Consider the following 20411-nt stretch of genomic DNA (forward strand, 5'->3'; position numbering starts at 1 on the left):
ATTTTCCCTGATTATTGCAGATCCGGAAGTAATTAAGTTCATTTATTACCTATTTAACCATTGACCCCTATCCATATTATTTTACATTGACTTTTCCTACCCTGGGAAAGTTGTATATGTATATATATGGACCGTTTATTTTGAAAGTGGTGTAAGTCCATTTTCTTTTGTTTCGAAAAAATTAAAGGTTGTAAATATTTGATGATTTAAAATACAGGCAAATCATATGAGATCTGGCTATGCCACCTACCTCTGTCAATTGGACTTACAACACTTTCATAATCGATGATTATGCAATTTCATTTACCGACCGATTTTAAGTTGTACGAAACATGGGATTTTTTTGAGAAATTAAACACGGACTGGTTATATATAAAAAAATTACATTAAATTAAGCATGAATTACGTGATAGCTCATTTTTCTCAAAAAATGGACTTACACCACTTTCAAAATACGGTCCATAAATATTTTACAGAAAGTTATAAAGTTCTTTCTTTTTTAATTATTTTTGCCCTTTGTAGACAGACTAGGAGCATACGGCCCACCTGATAGTGAGTGGTTACCGTCGCTCATGGACTTCAGCAATGCCTGGGGCAGAGCCAAGCCACAGCCTACAGTTAATTAATGTATTTATTGATTAGTTATAAAGGAGATTAAAAAAAGTAATAATATTTGTTTTAAACACATTTATTTGGCAACACACATAGGTATTTAGCACTTGTTGCAAACAATCTTACTTCGAATTTCGAAAAAAAATTGAAAAATTAACGCCTTAACTACCCATGGGTAGGTACTCCAGCACCCAGTACTTACTATTATAACTACATACTTGCCGCTTAAGAAACTCTGACAAGCTATGAAACGTAATAAGAAAATAGTCGAAAAAAACAAGTTTATTTGCCACATTCAAATTTAACAGAACTTTAAATTTCTAGCAAGGTGTCTGAGCACCCTGGGTAGGGATTTATGGTTAAGTGAATAACAATTTGTTTCCACCTATTTCTGCTGAAAAATAAATTGTTTCGCGCTGGTAGTCGTTCTTTATTGTATAATAAATTTCTTTTTAAAAAGGATACCTCAATATCAAGTTGATCAGCGGCATTCGCATGTTGAGGCGTCTGAAAGCCCAAAAGTCTAATTGACCTTGAAAGCGTTCGTTTGAGATGGTACCATAATCTCGTTTTTATCATCGCACCGCCCGCCACCGGAGTAGAGTTCATCCATACTACCTGGAGCTACTGCGGTCATCCACAGTGCGCCCGATTGACTTGAAACTTGGTATCCATGTAGAAAATATATGTACTTAATCGATAGGCTAATATTTATGAGTGTTGGACTCCCTAATAATAATGACAATAAATAATGTTCATTTTAAATGCCAAGCGAAGCGGGCGAGTACGGCTAGTAACTAATATAACTAATAATATTATAAAAAGATATATACAACAAATTATGACAATCAATAACGTTTTATTAAAATACGTAAGCATCTTTAATAATAGGCTGTAAAATTTTCAAAACAAAAAACCTTTGTCAGAAGTGGGATTCGAACCCACGCCCTCAGAGAGGACCAGAACAACTCGCATCCACTTTTCGTGGACAAGGGAACCTTGAGTCTGGCGCCTTAGACCGCTCGGCCATCCTGACAACGAACAATCAGCACGAAATTAAGCATCCAATGGATATACCATTTTTTGTTATCAAAATCTCAATTTATTGTCTAATTAATTATTAGTAAAAATTCAAAGAAAACGCTCCGAAGAATAAAATGAAGTACGATGATGATGAGTCATGAGCGACTCAAGGGACACGCGGCAAACAAAATACAATAAAGCGTACGACGCGACGCGGGTATAAAGCGTCTCACGAAAAGTTACTCCGTCTCTTTGTTTTCGCGATCGTTGTAGCATCACGCAGAAGTAGCGAGAGAGAGAAACGGAAAATGATAGTTATAGCAGCGTGGATGGGCACAGCATTCATGGCGTTTGTGAATTAATCTTACTAGCTAAGTACCATAAGCCCGTCCATTTCTGCCGTGAAGCAATATTTTAAGGATGAGGCAGCAGTTGTGTTACAGAAATAAAACTTTGGTGAAGGCATTTACGTTGCTAGCTGTGGCATAATACCAGACGTGGCGTGAGCTCATAAACCCTAAGCAATAAAAGGTGTTACCTACTAAACCGTGCGGATTCCACGAATTATTATAGGAATAGCCAGATCAAATAGCGTAACTATCCAACTCACAGTCGAGAAACAACTTTAATATCACTGAGGCCTTCATAAGACAGAGTGTTACCATAATTAATATTACTATAGCATAATCTTACATTTATTGTTTTCATTACATAAATTTTGAAGTTACTGTATGAGCTCCAAGTTCGACTCACTGAACGCCCGTCCCGAAAAGCTCGTCGAAAAGGTGTTTCAATTTTCTCATCAGTGAAAATGGAGGTCCTTAGCATCTTACCTATTATGATTGCTGTATGGATTGGAGCGTATTTTTGAAGAATTTATGTTGGGATCCAGTATTGTGCGGTAGGGTTTTGGCAATTACTTCTGTGACCCCTATTCTATGGGCATAATAACTGTGTTTTTCATATTCTAATAATTTCTAGTTTGAGTGAATGCTATTCATTTTAATATTCTTACTCAGCTCTTTTTTATTTCTGCTAACACTTCATAAATATTATTATTGTGTGTATTGTTACTTTAAATTTCAAAGCGATAAAATTACAACGAATGGACGAGAATTAACAAAAACTACTTTGGTTTCGATGTCATTGTTGCCAGTGTCGAGTTTATTAGAAATCTTCAATTACATCATAATATTATGTAAACAAATAAATACCTACCCTGTTTATTGAAATAGGAGTAAAATAAAAGTTGATTTATTTTAAATAGTGATCCATGGGATGAAATTTAATGTCACTGAAGACAAAATCATTTACATGTTATGTGGTGGTAAGAAATTTTCTTCCCAGTGTAATGCCAATAAACGGCATCTTTTAATTTGTTAGGTTTTGTCATCGTGTCAAAATTAAATACAGTAATAATACAAAATATAAGTGCACTAGCTGATGTAAGTTCTTATGGGTTATGAAAACAATCATAGCCTCATAACATATTGTTACCTGCGTGTCTTCCAGAATTTCTTGGAAGAAATCTCAAGACGTTCGGCGGAATTGTCCTATGTTTCTGAACGAAATCTAAAACTAATTTTTCATTCTGACACTAAACGTCATTACGCACGTCACGTCATACGTCACATACGTCACGAGTATTATAAGAATTTCTGGCTTGATTTACAAAATAATATACTACTTATACAAGAATTAGGACTTAACCAGAGTCTCAAAGCCGTGCGAGTAGATAAACGAGATGAGGAAGTGGAAGGTCAGCGTTGGTCGGTGAGCAAGATGACGGAGTACGTGCCGGTAAGCGAGGGCGAGCAAGACGAGCCCATTGAGCTGCCAACCGAAGAAGACGGCTCGCTGCTACTGTCGACCGTGGCAGCGCAGTTCGCAGGTGCCAGCGGCCTGAAGTACCGAGTGAACGGGAGACTACGCGGCGTACGCCTCGTCGACGAGCGCCTATCACCACCGGCGGAGGGCTGGCCGGCCTACCGATATTGGTGTGCCTTCCCACGCGCGGAATCGCCGCCGCCTCGACCACGATGCTCCGATCTTATAGTTCTCGGCTTACCATGGAAGACGACAGAAGAAGCTGTACGAGATTACTTCTCCTCCTTTGGCGATTTGCTGATGGTTCAAGTAAAACGCGATACACGCACCGGACTATCCAAAGGTTTTGGCTTCATCAAATTCGCCGAGTACGAAGCTCAACTGCGTGCATTAGGCCGCCGACACATGATAGACGGGCGCTGGTGCGATGTTCGCATCCCGAACGGCAAGGACGGCTCGTCGACGGCTCATCGAAAGGTATTCGTCGGCCGTTGTACGGAGAATATTACAGCCGAAGATCTCAGAGAGTACTTCGGCTCCTTTGGTCAAGTGACAGATGTGTTTGTGCCGCGACCCTTTCGTGCATTCAGCTTTGTGACGTTTCTTGACCCAGAAGTAGCAAGGTCCTTGTGTGGACAAGATCATATTATAAAAGGTGTGTCAGTAAACATTTCAACAGCATCACCAAAGCGCGAAAGGTCCACTACTGCAGCCAGTGGGCTCGGCTGGGGCCGTATGCTTGGCTGGCCAGCTGATGCATGGCCACTCCCGGCACCCCATCCCCTCGAGTCAAAGCCCTACCTCAAATACGAGTAAACTGTGCCTCCTGTTCTCCACAAACCTACATTGTTAATAGCTTTCAAATTTTATATGAAACAAATTGTGTAAATAATATATTATACCAAGTTATTTTTGTGTTTTTCAGTCTATCCAAATTTTAACACATCCCTTCAACGTGAGCCACAGCTATGAAGAAAAAAACTATTATCTTTAAAACCAATCTAATTTAATCAATATATATACATCCAAACTAAACACTAATTTGTTACCAAATATGCCTACTACAATCCTCACTACATCAGCTAAAAGTTTAAGCTAAGGTTTTGGATAACAAAATATTTAACTAAATTAAACAACACCAATTAAGATATCCTATCCTTTTATTATAAAAAGGGGGGTAAGTAAATGATAAACTACATTAAACTTCTAGAATACAACAAAAAAATCAACAGAGTTGCTAATTTTCAGAAATAATCATTAATATTATTTTATTGTTTATCCACTGAACTGATGACTACGACTCTTCTGCCAAACTACAAACAATTGAAAAGAATTGTTTATCCATCTAATTCAATTAAAAAATGAAAAACCACATTACCTTGTAAGCCTTAATAAATACTAGACATATTCATACACAATGAAATATAAATAAATTACAGCTCCCATGCTTTGTGACATCAAATGACTTAAAGTGAAACAGTTGCAATTATTAATGTATTAGCGAAGATTCATAATTTAACAATAATTGTCCAGAAAGTTCAATTCATAATGCTGCCATACACAAATCCAAATTATATTATTATTATGGTATTTTAAAAATTTTGAACCATAGCATTTTTAGGCTTCATAAAAATTCAGATAATGCATATAGTATTTTTTCCTGTTCTCAACTCATTTTTTTTTACTGCATTTGTGGGCAGACGAGCATATAGCCCACCTTATGCTAAGTGGTCACCGTCGCTCATGGACGTCAGCAATGCCAGGGGCAGAGACAAGCTGCTGCCTACCATAAAAAATTGTAATTGTAAGCGATTGATCTTCTCCACCTGATCTGATAATCTTACTGTGCCATTTATGTCCGGTTATTGACATAGTTCACCATATCATATTTTATTGTAGAAGAGATAAATGTCCAATTACTAACATGAGCATGTATGGCTAGGTACCATCATCCTACCTATTTCTGCCACGATGCAGTCGTGCGTTCTGATCGGAAGATGTTACAGTAGTTACACCTGCATAATACAATTGAAACATTGATCATGGTGGGTGACGGAATTCTCGTTTTTGACATTTAGGGGATCCGGTAACCAATACCAGATTGGATCAGCTGGTCTATGCCAAAACTCAATAAAACATCTATCGTCTACCGCTGGCACTGCTATTAAGCTGGTGCAGTTGACTCTTAGTACACACAGATATAACTCTTTTGATTATCGTACGAGTCGCAATGAGAATAGAGTTCCCTAATTTTATCAGCAACGCCTAGATCTTAGTACAGCAGGTCAAGCGTTCAAACTGGAATGAACTTTCCCTTTCGTTAGCTGATCGTTACCATTTTAAAGAAGTTAAGAATATTTTACGGCCTGAACAATAGATTGTATTCTTGTTTTTTTTTCCTACTTAAGCTGATAGCCTTGAGAGGCTATATCAGCGTGGCCTTAACTAATAGGTGAGCTCACGGGGCTCAAACCTTAGGCGCGATTGTATTCGGTGACCACTTTCTTATATATAGGCCGCATGCTCGTTCTTTGAGGAAATAAAAGCAAATAAAGAACTGCCAAATGTTGCCATGAACACACTTCATCTTACGTATTAAGGTTTTTCATGAATCGTCCGTACTATCGGGTGCCAACATTAGCCCAATTGAGTTCTATTTCACTGTCGGCCACAAAACACATTTTGGCGAACAACGTTTAAAATCTACGTCACCACGAGCTAAACTTTTAATCCCCGTTATGGGCTTTGTTTTTTAATTTCGAATGTTCCAAATGTATACAGACATTACAAACACACGTGCATTACTACTGCCAGTAGTCTGATTTCCAGTCTGCTGCGCTGGTCAACGAAGATACTTAGCCGCCCAATCGACTCGCGCCGCGCCGCTCCCAACGGTAGCAGCTTCTGTGAATTTTTCAATTCAAATACCTTACTGATATTTTGAATGGCTTTTATTATCAAACCGAGGCACAAATGACCTATACAGCGATTTGATCGTAATTGCAAGCTGTGTGTCTACAATCTATCCCGTATCTATCTATATAATCTATTTCTTTAGTCGACGGGGATCGGATTCAATGGTAGAATCGGACCACGTGGCTGTATATCGACTTCCATAGTTCCAATATGTCTGATGATTATCCAGCGATTCCAAACCCTTTAAAAAGATCAAGAAGGGAAACAAGTTCTGAAGAAGAAATAAGAAAAACCTACCACTACTTTTGAAGTCGTCGTGACCTAAAGGATAAGACGTCCGGTGCATTCGTGTTGAGTGATGCACCGGTGTTCGAATCTCAGACGGGTACCAATTTTTCTAATGAAATACGTACTCAACAACCGTTCAGGATTGACATCCACGGCGAAGGAATAACATCGTGTAATAAAAATCAAAGCCGCAAAATTATAAAATTATAATAACGCAATAAATAATATTGCGTAATTACTGGTGGTAGGACCTCTTTGGAGTCCGCACGGGTAGGTACCATCACCCTACCTATTTCTGCCGTGAAGCAGTAACGCGTTTCGTTTTGAAGGGTGGGGCAGCCGTTGTAACTATACTGAGACCTTAGAACATAATATATCTCGAGGTGGGTGGCGCATTTACGTTCTATATATCTATGGGCTCCAGTAACCACTTAAAACCAGGTGGGCTGTGAGCTCGTCCACCCATCTAAGCAATAAAAAAAATATCAAAATCTTCAATAAAAACGGAAAATTTTATTTAATTTCCTAATTTATATTTATCGTTTTAACAAGTTTAAATCTTTAAGTTAACCCGCAAAACATTAAACGAGCAAATCAATCTCACGCAGCAGTTCATTTTCATTGTACTAAATAGATTACGTGTAGTCAACAATATGTATAAGTGTTCATTAAAAAAATTGCGATACTTTCATGAATAAATTAACTGGTGAGCTCACCTCGGTGCGCTCTCAGAGGAATCGTTCGGAATAGGGAGGTGTCTATTTTAGAGCCGGCGACATATCGTGCGGCGCCGAGGTACGCAGCAGCAGCTCCTCCGGACTGCGCCATCAAGGGTACAATCGGAGGAGCCGGTAGCTGAGCCGCGACCACACTGCGGCCTCGGGCACCGGACGTACGCCTCAACACTTGCTCACCCCCGCCTGTTTCATGTACTACTTCACCCCTATACAAAAATAATCATACTATAAAGTCTTATCTTATACCTTTAAACGAGAAATTCTTGTATACATCTTATCTATACCTTTAAACGAGCAATTCTTGTATAAATATGTATAATCTGAATCTCGGAAACGGCTCCAACGAATTTTATAAAATTTAGTATACAGGGGATTTCGGGGGCGATAAATCGATCTAACTACGAATTATTTTCAGAAAATGTTGTTTTATTCGTGTTTTCAATAATCAACTTTATGACTCTTCCCGACATCTATTGGTGAATAATAATACTATTAAGCTATTTCAGCATATATTTTTTTTCTATGCTGATAGCCTTGAGTGGCTATTTCAGCTTCGCCCTAACGTTTGTAGGTGAGCTCGCGGGGCTCAACCGGAGAGTTGCTAACACTGACCCTAGCAAGAGCAGTGCTTCGCAGAATCTACCCCCGGATCGGAAACGCGACCCACTGAGAAGATCCGGCGAGAAACTCAGTGGGCTGTGTCTATGGGTTAGTTCGCTCGTCGAGCCCTTCATCGCAAGCGACGGGTTCGACGAGGACGGTGACCGGAAAAACGTTTGTCAGAAGTGGGATTCGAACCCACGCCCTTAGAGAGGACCAGAACAACTCGCATCCACTTTTCGTGGACAAGGGAACCTTGAGTCTGGCGCCTTAGACCGCTCGGCAATCCTGACAACGGTTAGACCAAGAAAATGAATTGTTTATTTATATTATTTGTGTCTTTTCATATAAAATATAACAAAATACCGAACAAAGTTCGGTCATCGTCTAGTAGAAAACTTATACGTAAAGCACAATTTCTTTAGAATAAGTGCAAATTTTTTTTTTTTATTATCCTAAAGAGGCAGATATGTTTCCAAGTCGTCTTAATGTTAAACAGTACCGGAACTAGTTAGTACATTCGTCTCTTTTGGTAATAGTCTGTCACACAGTGTAACGAAAGCCACTCGAAAATCGCACGTCAGCAACTTATCGCTTAGCTTTATGTAAGACGTTAAGAGTAGGTAGGTAATATTTGTTGACTGCTAGTTTCGTAACACTGTTATTTGTTTTGTTATTGGTCATACTGCTAACATTTTTGCCTGTGTACGTTTAGAGCATTGTATGTGTCTGTAAAAAGTGTGTTCGACACATAGAGTTACTATACTTATTAACTCCATGGTTCGACATAATCTCAGTGTAGCCTGTCCTCTATTGTGGTAGCTAAAACAAACCACAAGTCCATTCTACTATATAAATCAGAAGATGGTCACTTCCTTATCATTCGCAGTCTCCTTATAACATTGTCCTGGTAAGATTTATGTGCGGCTTTCTCCTGACAAAAATTAGGTCAATGATTTTGGGTGGCACGTTTGGGTGGCACCCTGGATGGTTTCGATTCACAAATCAGCCCGGCAGATGGCGCTGCAGTCGGTATCTAGGCTATTTATCTATACTACAACTAAACGGCTGGATCGACTTGAATGAATTTTTGCAGGACAACGTCTGTCGGAACTGAAAACGAACTATAAAACGTGTAACTAGTTAAAAACATTACCCGAGTATATCAGCAAAACGATCTCGAAGTGGCGCCAAGTTGACCAGAGGTACTGGTGCTACTGAAGCCGGCGTCTTGTTTACGGGCGCAGCCGCTTGACCTAAGATCTCTGTGTCTCCTCTAATGCTCGTCCTAAGATTAAAAACATCATCATTGATATATTGGAAATGCCGAATCATTATTAACAAAAGTACTAACCTCCTCGCTCTCGACGCAGGTGGAGGTAAAACAAGGGCAGCGCCGACAGCGAAGTATGGAAATCTGGAAACAGGCAGTTTAAAAAGTACCAATGAGTACAAACCCTAAAAAGTTTTAATAAGATTATTAATAAACTCATTTAATCATGTGTGCGCATTTTTGTTTTACTTGTTTGTACGAGTTCACGACTGAACTGTGCTTAAGCAGCTATCGTATTTGCATTCCGTTAATTGTATTGCAAAAATAGATATCACATCTGTCAGTCAGTACCTCTGTTCAGAAATCAGGTAGAATCGACTCGTAATGCCTCAACATCTACAACTTAAGTACCTATAGCATTATCAAAAACTAGTTTTGTTGAGCCGAGAACGAGTACTCTATAAACATTTAAACTAACCGTAGAGCTTGAGGTGCAGTAGGTCGATCTCTTGGTGGATATCGCAATAGAGCAGCTAGTAGAGCAAGTGCTGGGGGGGAGGCCGTCGGCACAACTCGCGCTAATGGTACGCCTGCACTTATAGGGAACCGAAAACGCAAAGCTTCCGCGAGAGAATAGCCTTCAGGCCACTCATCGCGATCGGGAGTACCGAGTGTAGCACATATTTTATGCAACTGATCGATTTCTGAATTCCCTGGGAATAACGGACGACATGTGTACAATTCCGCTGTGATGCATCCTAACGCCCATAAATCGATCGGTGCTCCGTATCGGGTGTCGTGTAGCAGGACTTCGGGTGCTCGATACCATCGCGTCGACACATAATCCGTGTAGGGCGGCCTCGACCGGACTTCTCTGGCGAGACCCAAATCGGCGATTTTCACCAATTCCGGTCCGCAGCACAGCAAATTTTCCGGTTTTAGATCGCGGTGAAAGAAGCCGTGTCGATGCATATGTGCTAGCCCTTGCAGAACCTGGTATATGATGTTTCTCAGCACCGGTTCTGGGAATGCACGATCGGCATCCCGTATCAGCTGGTACAGATTTCCCCGCATATATTCAAATACGAAATACAGAGTGTCGTTCTCTCGTATGACTTCCCTTAATTTAACTATATTGGCGTGGTTGAGTTTCTTAAGCGATTTCACTTCTCGAAGATTCATGGCTTCATCCCATGAATAATATTTGCGTTTCATACGTTTGATCGCAACTTTTTCACCTGTGTCTCGTCTCTGTGCGAGCACTACTGATCCATAGGTACCATCTCCTAGTTGCTGTAAGACCACGTAGCGATTCATATTGTTTCTAAGCAATCATCACTGTGCTTTATTTCATGAAAATGATGCTCATTCAAGACAGTAATACATCAGTATCTGTGAAAGTATGGTTTGTGATCTCAATTAGTCAGAAACTCTAAATAAACATCTAGTGGCTTACTTTCAGTATCCTTTGCTAGATAATATTACGAATTTATGCTTGAGAAGAAATTATTTGGAGATACTAAAGGATTATCTTTCATTACAGGCATCACTTTCAAAATATTAGTAATACTTTTAAGTTAATTCAAAGTACTTATGTAAAAGATTTTTAATAAAATTTAAAATCAGCTTAGAGTCAACATCGTCATGTTATTTTCAGAGGTTACCATGGAAACCTAGTAACAACCGTACAGCTGGATATTCATGGAAACATGGTTGGATTTAAATGTGTAATGAAGATTGTTTATTATCTGTTTAGTATATGTTAAAGTGCGCAAATGTGGAAAAAAGTAACAAAGCCGCTGGACGTAATTTCTGGAGATAAAAGGTCAACTGAAAAAGTCTCAGTAAATAACCACCATTTTACTGAGACTATATTGCATCTCGTATCATCTCGTTTTATTTAATTTTATCCCAATTTCTCAATTGATTAAAGTCTCAAATTAATGAACTTCATTAATGTCGCTCCATTACAATTTTTATAACTGATCAATGATCGTACAAAAGATTAGACTTTGTGGTGTAATGCCTTCGCCTTTGCAGTTAGAAAAATGGAACTATTACTTTAGTTAATTGTCATTGCCAAACTACAGCTGCACAGTTGCCAGATGGGGGGGATTCCCTGCAAATTCGGGGGGGTTTTCGACCATGAGGGGGAAATTCGGGGGGAAAGATTCTTTGGGGGGATATTCGGGGGGAAAAAGTTAGTTAGAAATTTCTGAGGTTTTGTAGGTATCAATAATTCATCCACAAACACAGTTCGCAATTACTATTAGAATAATGATAGTCTACTATACTATTCTCAATTCAATATTATAAAGGACAAATTATGCAACTAAATGGCAATAGAAACTGCCGAAGCGGTTCTCAGGATTCGATTTTCACTGCCAAATAGAGCCATAAATTTTGTTTCCACATCGGACATGTTAAATACCTTTAACTTCCCACGTCCTTACGGATCCATCAGATCCAATAACCTTTACACTAGACGCCTTCAGCTCTAGGAGCAGGCTTAGGGACCTCGGTAACCGTACTCGTCGAACTCGACAAAGAGTTCGCCGTGCAACCTAACCCATGAATCAGCTCGCTGAGTTTCTCGCCGGATCTTCTCAGCGGGTCGGGATTCCGATCCGGTAGTAGATTCATTCGCGAAGCAGCTACCCTTGAGTTGTTAGGTCTCCTTCGGAGGCGCTCGGGCAGCTGTTAGCAAATCCCACCCCTCCTGGCTGAGCCTTTGCTCGCCCACCTGTCCTGGTGAAACTGGAAAGGCCTCCGGGCCACCAGTAATCCTTCAATCATAAAAAAAAAAAAAAAAAACCTTTAACTTCGAAAACGTGTATGCTTTAAATAATAATAACGAAAGTGAATATGATTGTAATAATTGTTTAGAGATGGTTGAAGTTATAGGGACAGCTTGATTAAAAAATAAAAGAATCCTTTTGGTTTTTTATTTCTTCTTTAAAATAAGTAAAGACTGTTTTGGGGGTTTTTTTCTTCAAAAAGCCTATTTTCGGGGGGTTTTCGAAAAAAGTTGGGGGGAAATTCACACGGTCATCTGGCAACACTGTACAGCTGATCGTGTACACAACTTTTTGGCGGGAACGAGAGGAGTGCAGTTGTGTGATTTGTTTTATTTTGCCTATTTAGTGTTTCTTTGGATTTAAATGTGTAATAATGGTGGTTTATTAACTGTTTAATATCTGTGAAAGTGCACAAATGTGGGAAAATGAAACAAAGCTGCTGGACGTAACTTCTCGGGTTCCTCCAAAAAGTCCACTGAAAAAATCTCAGTAAATGACCACCATTTTACTGCGATTATATTTCATCCCATATCATCTCATTTCATTAAATTTCATCCCAGTTGATTAATGTCTCAAATTAATCATCTTCATTTCATTTCACTCCATATTATCATTTTTCATAAAATTAAGAATATAAAGTAAAATAAGACATGACTTAAAGGTCTTAGTTACCAGGTCATAAAATCTTTAAAAAAAAAAAAAAGAAGATCGTGTACACAGAATAATATTACTTCTAGCGAAGATCGTGTACCGTATTCATAATCGATGCAGTATAAACATAGTAGGTACTTAAAATAATTAAGAATATAAAGTTAGTAGTCGGCAATACAAACTATTAATAAATTTAAAAAATGAATTTCATTAAAAGAAGTATTGTTCATTGTAAAAAGTGTCTAAAAGGAATTCACAGAAGTTTCAGCCGAAATTGTTGCGTAAAGGTGCAGTATTTACATCGCTTATAACCTAAATATCATTTACAATAAAGTTTCAGATCATTTACAACAAAGTATCAACAAACATAAAGAAAACAGTAACAAAAACAACCCATTAGGATTTCATAGACAAAATTTAATTATATCAATATATTCTCAATCCGTTTTTGAAGGAGTTCAAAACACAGTTTTTTTAATGTTGTAAATATATATTTATATGTACCTATATCATTATGACACTATGTACCTATGATGTAGTGAAAATTTTAATTCAACCTGGTTATTCTGTTGCAATAATTCTTAAAGTAAAAAGTTTTATGGATAAATGAAACCCACCAATTTAAAATTTGTTATAAAGCAAAAAAATATATTTCATACTTAATTAAAAAATTTGGCTGCTGTTTTTACAAATTTACAAAATATTTATTTTAGAATGCGGCAAATGAAAATTCTCAAGTTGAGGAATGGCCACGACGTGTGGTCTCTGGAATCCAACCAACTGGTAGCCTGCATGTTGGGAACTACTTTGGCGCAATCAGACGTTGTGTACGCTTGCAACAGCAAGGCAATGACTTAACACTGTTTATTGCTGACTTACACTCCTTAACTACCCAGCAGGTTTGTTTAAGTTTTAAACACACTAGATGTACCTGTATGCTGTACCAATGTAATCTATACATCACTACTATTCTTAAAAGCAAAATAGCTGTTACAAATGGACATGTCAAGATTATGAGGCTTCTGTATTTTGTTATTTGTGTCCTTAACACTGACTCATCTTTTGATTTCTATTACAAACAAACATGTTCCGTAAATACTTTTTTTTTTTTTTTTTTTCTACCTAAGCTGAGAGCCTTGAGAGGCTATATCAGCGTAACCCTAACTTTTGTAGGTGAGTTCACGGGGCTCAAACCTGATGACGTTGCTAACACGAACCCTAGCAAGAGCCGTGCTTCGCAGAATCTACTATCAGATCGGAAACGCGACCCACTGAGAAGATCCGGCGAGAAACTCAGTGGGCTGTGTCTGAGAGTTAATTTACTCGTCGAGCCCTTCGTCGCAAGCGACGGGTTCGACGAGAACGGTGACCGGCGTAAATACTCTTTGTGTCCTTAATCTATAACAGAGATTAGATGCTATGATATAAATAATTAAAAGTAGGTAATTTCAATCAAATTTTCAGCAGGCTTGGCTCTGTCCCTGGCATTGCTGACTTCCATGAGCGACGATAACCACTTACCATCTCTCTGCCTACAAGGGTAATAAAAAAAGCTATGTGCCTTTATTGCAGCATACCCATAGACACAATGTATCTACCATACCAACTATGAGACCTACCATTACATTAAATTAATCTTAATTAGTTTGCAGTAAAATAAGCAGGAAGGTGAGACAGCAAAAGTACTAACGCTATATGCTTCAAAAACTTTCAGAACCCTGAAGTATTACAAAACAATATCTTGGAACTAACAGCATATTTATTAGCAAGCGGTATTGATCCAGAACAGAGCACATTCTTCGTTCAGTCCGCTGTTACAAGACATGCAGAGTTGTGCTGGTTGCTTGCATGCTTGGCTACTAATGCCAGATTGGCTCATCTACCCCAGTATAAAGAGAAGAGTGCTAAGATGAAGGAAGTGCCCATTGGATTATTGCTTTACCCAGTTTTACAGGTGAAAATTATACTGAGTTGAATAACAAGTTTAAGTACATGATTAAATTACGATTTAGCATCTTTTAAACATGCAAATCTATATTTATAAATTTGTTTCTTCAAATTTTTTTTTAAATTTGAGACCATTTCTTTGTTTTAGTGATAAGACCATCTCCTGTTAATTGTATGTAGTTGTCTTTTAATTAATGTTACATTTTATTGGATTGGCATCAAAAATGTATTTATATGTTTTTTTGTCATAAAAATTGTGGTATAATTTAGTTCTATCAAAAGTGATTTTTAGTCAAAATATCGTTTTTTTCTACATTTTAAAGGGACCAGTGGACGAGAATGCATTTTACGAGTCTCAGATTCTGATTTATAAGAAAATAATGTACATATTTTTAAATCTCACTTGCTTGTCACCGTTCTCGTCGAACTTGTCGAATGCAATATATCGAATAAGAGTTAGATAAGCGCCCTATAGACACAACCCACCGAGTTTCTCACAGAATCTTCGCGATGGAGCGCGATTTCGATGTAGATTCAGCAAAGCACAGGTTTTTCAACAATGGTCAGTGATAGCTATTCTTTCAGTTTGAACCCGTGAGCTCACCTACCAGTCCGCGAGTGGCTAGAATAGCCCCTTAGGTTAGGTCAAAAAATCTACGTGCGTCTCTTTTTAAACATGCTATTTGTTTTCCGTAAAAAAAACTTTATTTGATTTATATTGACAGGCAGCTGACGTGTTGATTTACCGCGGTACCCACGTTCCTGTAGGCGCTGATCAGATACAACACCTGCAGGTTGCCTCGCAGTTGGTTAAGACCTTCCATCATAGATACGGAAAGACATTCCCAACACCGAGACCCCTATTGCCAGGTTTGCCAGACTATGTTCTTAAAACCACCAGTGTTAATATACCTTTAGGAATTTTACCTGTATACATTTTCTCGTAATCTTTAACATGGTTTGGGAGGTTTACAACGAAAGAAAAGATCTTCCACAGGGGGCTTCGTGCGAGTTTCTTAACGTTCTCGATAGCGTAAAAGTTAACTCAAGTTTGTGTGTAGTTGGAACAGCGCCCCTAGCGACAAACGTAGGGAAACGTTCCATCTCAATACAAAATTAGAGTTAACTTTTACGCTATCGAGAACGTTAAGAAACTCGCACTAAGCACACTGAGCGTGAGGTGATATTACTCGGTAGACCGACGGTCCGAATGTTGTTGTTCGGAACTTGTTAAATGCAATCTTATCTTGAAAATGTCGTAAAATCCAGGTATCTGTCAAATATCTTGTGTTGTGTGACGGCTACCCGCCACAATGGTCTCCTGTCTCCTACCTACTGAACGTATTATACTATACCTAGCAAGCAAGCAAGCATGGGGCATGCCCATTGTAAAAAGCTAATTTGTTAAAACTACTCAAGCGCCAACTGTCGCAAGTTACAGTAAAGAGTACTGTAAATTTAAATATCTCTGATGTGCCCATGACAAGAAACTTTCAACTTACACCGCGCGTCCGATCCTTTTTGGGTCACTACGACTTGCTAGCTACTACGGTAGTATTAATAGAAAATGCAATCGTTATTAAATTGTATCAAACACTTCACAGACGACGGTAGCGATAGAATACTGAGCCTAAGGGATCCAACAAAGAAAATGTCCAAATCGGATTCCGATCCGAAATCCAGGATCTTGCTGAGCGACACGGATGACGTCATTCACAAGAAAATTCGAAAAGCAGTCACAGATTTTACTCCACAGGTTCATAGTATTTCATTTATGGTTCCTGTCACCAGGCTCCAAATTATGTATTTTTTCTTCTATTTAATTATTTAGTTTTATACGAAAGTTGCAATTACTAGTCAGTTTTTTTAGAGCGTGCAACGAATGTGTGCGAAATTTAAAGATCCACCAATGCTCTCGCTTATCTTCAATAGCTTAATTTTCATACGCGACCTTTGCCCACGACTATTTATTAATAGTAAGACGTGTGGTGAGTCGCACAGATAAGTGTCATTGGGATTGGTCTAGTTAACCATACAATTTCTCCCCTGAAACCTCATATTTTAGTGATGCTGACATTCATGTTACAATATCTTTAGGCTCCGGTAACCACTTAATAAGAATTGGGGTCAGAGTTCGTTCCACCATCTAAACAAAAAAATCATTCAATAATTTTTTTCTGAGATTTATTATGGCAGTACATAAAAGGTTTTAATAACGTAATACCTCATTAAAATTCAAAATATTTAAAAATTATTTATTTTATAGTTTTACTATATTATCATGTTACTTAAGGATATTTAAGTATAAGGATTTAGATTCAATAATTTTAATAAAATAATATTGAAATATACATTTTCCCATTACATTTATCCAGGATTGATTCTCAATATTAAAATTATGTGTACACAATGATGCGCTAGTGAATAAACTAAACAAACTATCATTAATTTGGGAAAACGAATAATTCAAGTCAGTGACACTTATAAATAAATACAAATACATAGACAGCTCTATGTAAACTAATAGCAGTAACATATTGTAGTCCTTTAACAATTTACCATATTGCTTTAGAATCAACTAGTGTATTACTGTTATACTCTAGTCCTCTGGATAGTAATATTGATAATTATTTAAGAACTTATTTATTTTAATCATAATAGTCGAGCAAATTTCTGATTCATAAAAGAGATTTAAAATAATTTAAACCATAAAACATTTTAGGTAGCTTTCTTTTAATTGCTCATGGTGACTTTTTAATAATATACAACTTTGAAAAACGCTGATGTAAGTGCACATTTATTTCAGAAATGTACACAACTTCATAATCCTTACATCCTACTTATAGATACATCAGCTTACTAGTAACTTATTTCTATTGTTTTAATATATTTATCACCCACCTAAATAACTAATCACCAACCAAATTAACCAATCACATCTGTATTACTTCAAAGTGAATAATTGTCTGTTAATCCAGGTTACATATGATCCAAAAGAACGGCCCGGAGTATCAAATCTTATAACACTACACTGCCTTGCTGAAGATAAACTCCCTGAAGAAGTAGTTGAAGAATCAGATGGTATGACAACGGCGCAGTATAAAGGTGTTGTTGCAAATGCTCTCTGTGAAGCCCTGCGGCCTGTACGGGAACGGGCAGTCAGTTTGCAAGCCCAGCCAGCCTTCTTGCAAGCTGTGCTGCAGCACGGCGCCGTCCGGGCTCGCCAGCGTGCAGATGAAGTCTATCAGGATGTCACAAACAGACTTGGGTTAGCAGCGCCACGATTATACAGTCAAACCAGAGCCGCCACTCAATGACTTGACGACACTAGTAAATATAATGAGGTCTGTTTGTTTTTTGTGCACAGTTAGATTGATGCATTGTGAGAAATAAATTTATGAGGTCTGTTTGTTTTTTGTGCACAGTTAGACTGATGCAATGTGAGAAATAAATCATGAGGTTAAAGATGATGTTGTGATTTCTTGTATATTCCCTCTCAATTTCTCTTCAGGTGAATATGGGCTGAACACCAATTGGGTAGATTAACATGGAGTATCTATATATCTGGCATTAAGAAATTTATATAAAGCTTATTACTTTTTTTTATTTAATAATATTTAATAGATTAATTAAATAAACATTAAAACTTTATATATCTGAACAAATACCATTTATAGTTGAAATTCCTTGATGAATCACAGTCTATGGTGATGCTGATACACTTGCACTGTTGGTTCTTGATGTGTCTGAGGAGGTGGTTGAGATTGTTGATGGTTTCTCTCTCGTAGCAATGTCACTATATCTCGAAGAAGATCGACAGCTTGGGCAACAGATTCTGCCTGTTTCTCAGCAGCTAAGGCACTACGCATCGCAGCTTCAGCAAGTAACTCCTCAGTGCTTGGTCGAGGAGCATCAGAAGTCGATGGAACTGAAGTATCAGAACGCATGTCGTCGTCAAGAGGTGTCAGTTTACGATCTTCATCAGAGTGGCTCCCGCCTCTTGGTGTGTGTGCTGTGAAAAAAAATACAAAATTTATAGCATTAATCAACTCACCCAATCTATCTAAAAGAAACTGAAAATGCAAATACATTTAATTTATTGATTGTTGAAGGTGTTGAAATTTTTCCAAGATGTTTTTGTGATAAACCTGCCAACAATGTTAACAATCTTAGCAAAGTTATATTGTTATAGTAATACATTATTGAATTTTAGCACTTTCAAAATGACACACATTTTGACACCCTTTGCTGTACGAGGACAACACAGTGGTGTTGTGCGCAAAATAGCGCAACAGCGCTTATAGCAAGCCACACCTCAGTCTTATCTTGCACAAAATAGGGGCCAAAGGCCAACCAACTACAGTTGTGTCGTAAGCATAGTATGGCTCAGTGGTGGGCGACAGCAGTTTAGCATATTTTGTATTCTATTGGTATCTTGGAACAATAAGTTACACGCATCAACAAAAAAATTGTCAAAGAACATGTAAATGATCAAATATTGAAGACAAACAATTTATTTATTTATTTATGTATCTTTCAAATTTCATGAAAGTAGGGGAAGAGAGTGAGAAATCTAAGTTCAACACAAGAGAGAGAGAGAGAGAGAGAACTCTAAGGACAACTAACGATGAGATTAGTAAAACTTAACAATTTATAATTTCCCATTAATGTCAAGAACGACAAGTCAATAGGGCTCTGACGTGAAGCAAATAAAATTGATACGTGCAGACAGCAGTGTTAATTTAGCTTCACTATACTTACACACACAATTGCTATTGTTGAAGATATTTTGGAGACGCTCTTCGGCAGAGGAAAGGTCACCGAGGGCACCACCTGCAGCTGATTTTCTTCGTGCCTTGTATTTTATATCAACCCAGTACTGAAATTTTTTTTACAATTTAGTTAACAATATATAGCTAATACGGTTATAAAACTATGCAGTATTAAACAAATAAAGGAACTTGCACGGGATTGCTCTGTTATATGCGTTCGTGCTTAAGATAGTAAAAAATAAAACTCACGCGAGACCACTTATCAGGCGACTTTCTTGCGCCTCCAGTATCAGCGGCGGCAGCATTTAGTCGCTCCGCCAGCAATCTCCAAAGCTTACTTGAACTATAGCGTGAATAAATTGCCTGTTTGCCCGCTGCAAAATCAGGGTGCTCTTCCATAAAAGTCAACAATAAGTCCAGTTGCTCTGAGCTTACCCTGGATCTAATTAAACAAGTACTCATTTCTGCTTCGACGACATGTTATATATAAAATTAGTATACTTTAAAAGCTATACTAATAAAATGACAAATTTATTAATATTTATCTTTACCAAGTTCTTGTCAATATTTTTAAAAAGTTGAAACCTCCGATTGAAACTTGAAAGTACCTACAATGATCATAGATTATACACTTACAATAATGTTAATTTTGATTAGTCTATTACATAGAACATAGGCAAAGAAACAAGGCCCGTTCTGCCAAAACTTTTGTAGTAAACACTAGAGTCTGGCAAGCGAAATTATACACTAGAATTAATTGCAGTCTTTTCGTATGGCAATGTTAGACAAAATGTCAAATTCAATTTGTCAATTTTGTCAAAACAATAAGGGAGTGCATATAGAATCCCTTCTTTATTTCGGCTGGTCGTGTTTTATGTAATTAACACCACAGTTGAAACAATATAAATTTTATTGATATAGCGGCATAAAGTAATTACATTAAATTAGTTATTTAACACATTATAAA

At 37.8% G+C, this 20411-nt stretch overlaps 4 protein-coding genes and 2 non-coding genes across 8 annotated transcripts; 2 read left to right on the forward strand and 4 right to left on the reverse strand.

Moving 5' to 3' along the window:
- Positions 1–1532: 1532 nt before the first annotated feature.
- Positions 1533–1648, reverse strand: TRNAL-CAA (transfer RNA leucine (anticodon CAA)). Its single transcript has 2 exons — positions 1611–1648; positions 1533–1577 (listed from the first exon to the last, which is right to left on the reverse strand). It is a non-coding gene; the product is annotated as a tRNA-Leu (tRNA).
- A 1584-nt stretch (positions 1649–3232) lies between these two features.
- TBPH (TAR DNA binding protein homolog) lies at positions 3233–4371 on the forward strand. The gene has a single exon (XM_089731146.1). The coding sequence runs from the start codon at positions 3418–3420 to the stop codon at positions 4276–4278; it is 861 nt and encodes a 286-aa protein (XP_089587272.1). The 5' UTR covers positions 3233–3417; the 3' UTR covers positions 4279–4371.
- A 75-nt stretch (positions 4372–4446) lies between these two features.
- LOC114243263 (serine/threonine-protein kinase MAK) lies at positions 4447–10872 on the reverse strand. Of its 2 annotated transcripts, XM_089731144.1 has the most exons (5): positions 9755–10853; positions 9358–9420; positions 9160–9291; positions 7383–7609; positions 4447–6366 (listed from the first exon to the last, which is right to left on the reverse strand). In XM_089731144.1, the coding sequence occupies exons 1-5, from the start codon at positions 10591–10593 to the stop codon at positions 6305–6307; spliced, it is 1323 nt and encodes a 440-aa protein (XP_089587270.1). In that variant the 5' UTR covers positions 10594–10853; the 3' UTR covers positions 4447–6304. The 2 variants fall into 2 exon arrangements, with proteins under 2 accessions (XP_089587270.1, XP_089587271.1); XM_089731145.1 differs by lacking the exons at positions 4447–6366; positions 7383–7609 and adding an exon at positions 7675–8825 and having other exon boundaries at positions 9755–10872.
- On the reverse strand, positions 8181–8296 carry TRNAL-CAA (transfer RNA leucine (anticodon CAA)). Its single transcript has 2 exons — positions 8259–8296; positions 8181–8225 (listed from the first exon to the last, which is right to left on the reverse strand). It is a non-coding gene; the product is annotated as a tRNA-Leu (tRNA).
- Positions 10873–10970: 98 nt separating the features above from the next.
- On the forward strand, positions 10971–18142 carry TrpRS-m (Tryptophanyl-tRNA synthetase, mitochondrial). Of its 2 annotated transcripts, none has more exons than XM_089731147.1 (6): positions 10971–11003; positions 13439–13624; positions 14440–14679; positions 15398–15542; positions 16277–16428; positions 17651–18142. In XM_089731147.1, exons 1-6 carry the CDS (start codon positions 10986–10988, stop codon positions 17987–17989), a joined length of 1080 nt encoding a protein of 359 aa, XP_089587273.1. In that variant the 5' UTR covers positions 10971–10985; the 3' UTR covers positions 17990–18142. The 2 variants fall into 2 exon arrangements, with proteins under 2 accessions (XP_089587273.1, XP_028030485.2); XM_028174684.2 differs by lacking the exon at positions 10971–11003 and adding an exon at positions 12789–13012.
- LOC114243266 (uncharacterized) lies at positions 16914–20059 on the reverse strand. The gene is made up of 4 exons (XM_028174685.2): positions 19694–20059; positions 19434–19551; positions 18341–18684; positions 16914–17913 (listed from the first exon to the last, which is right to left on the reverse strand). The coding sequence occupies exons 1-3, from the start codon at positions 19904–19906 to the stop codon at positions 18368–18370; spliced, it is 648 nt and encodes a 215-aa protein (XP_028030486.1). The 5' UTR covers positions 19907–20059; the 3' UTR covers positions 16914–17913; positions 18341–18367.
- Positions 20060–20411: the final 352 nt, after the last annotated feature.

This window comes from Bombyx mandarina, chromosome 11 (genome assembly GCF_030267445.1).
Source record: "Bombyx mandarina strain Sakado chromosome 11, ASM3026744v2".
NCBI lineage: Eukaryota > Metazoa > Arthropoda > Insecta > Lepidoptera > Bombycidae > Bombyx > Bombyx mandarina.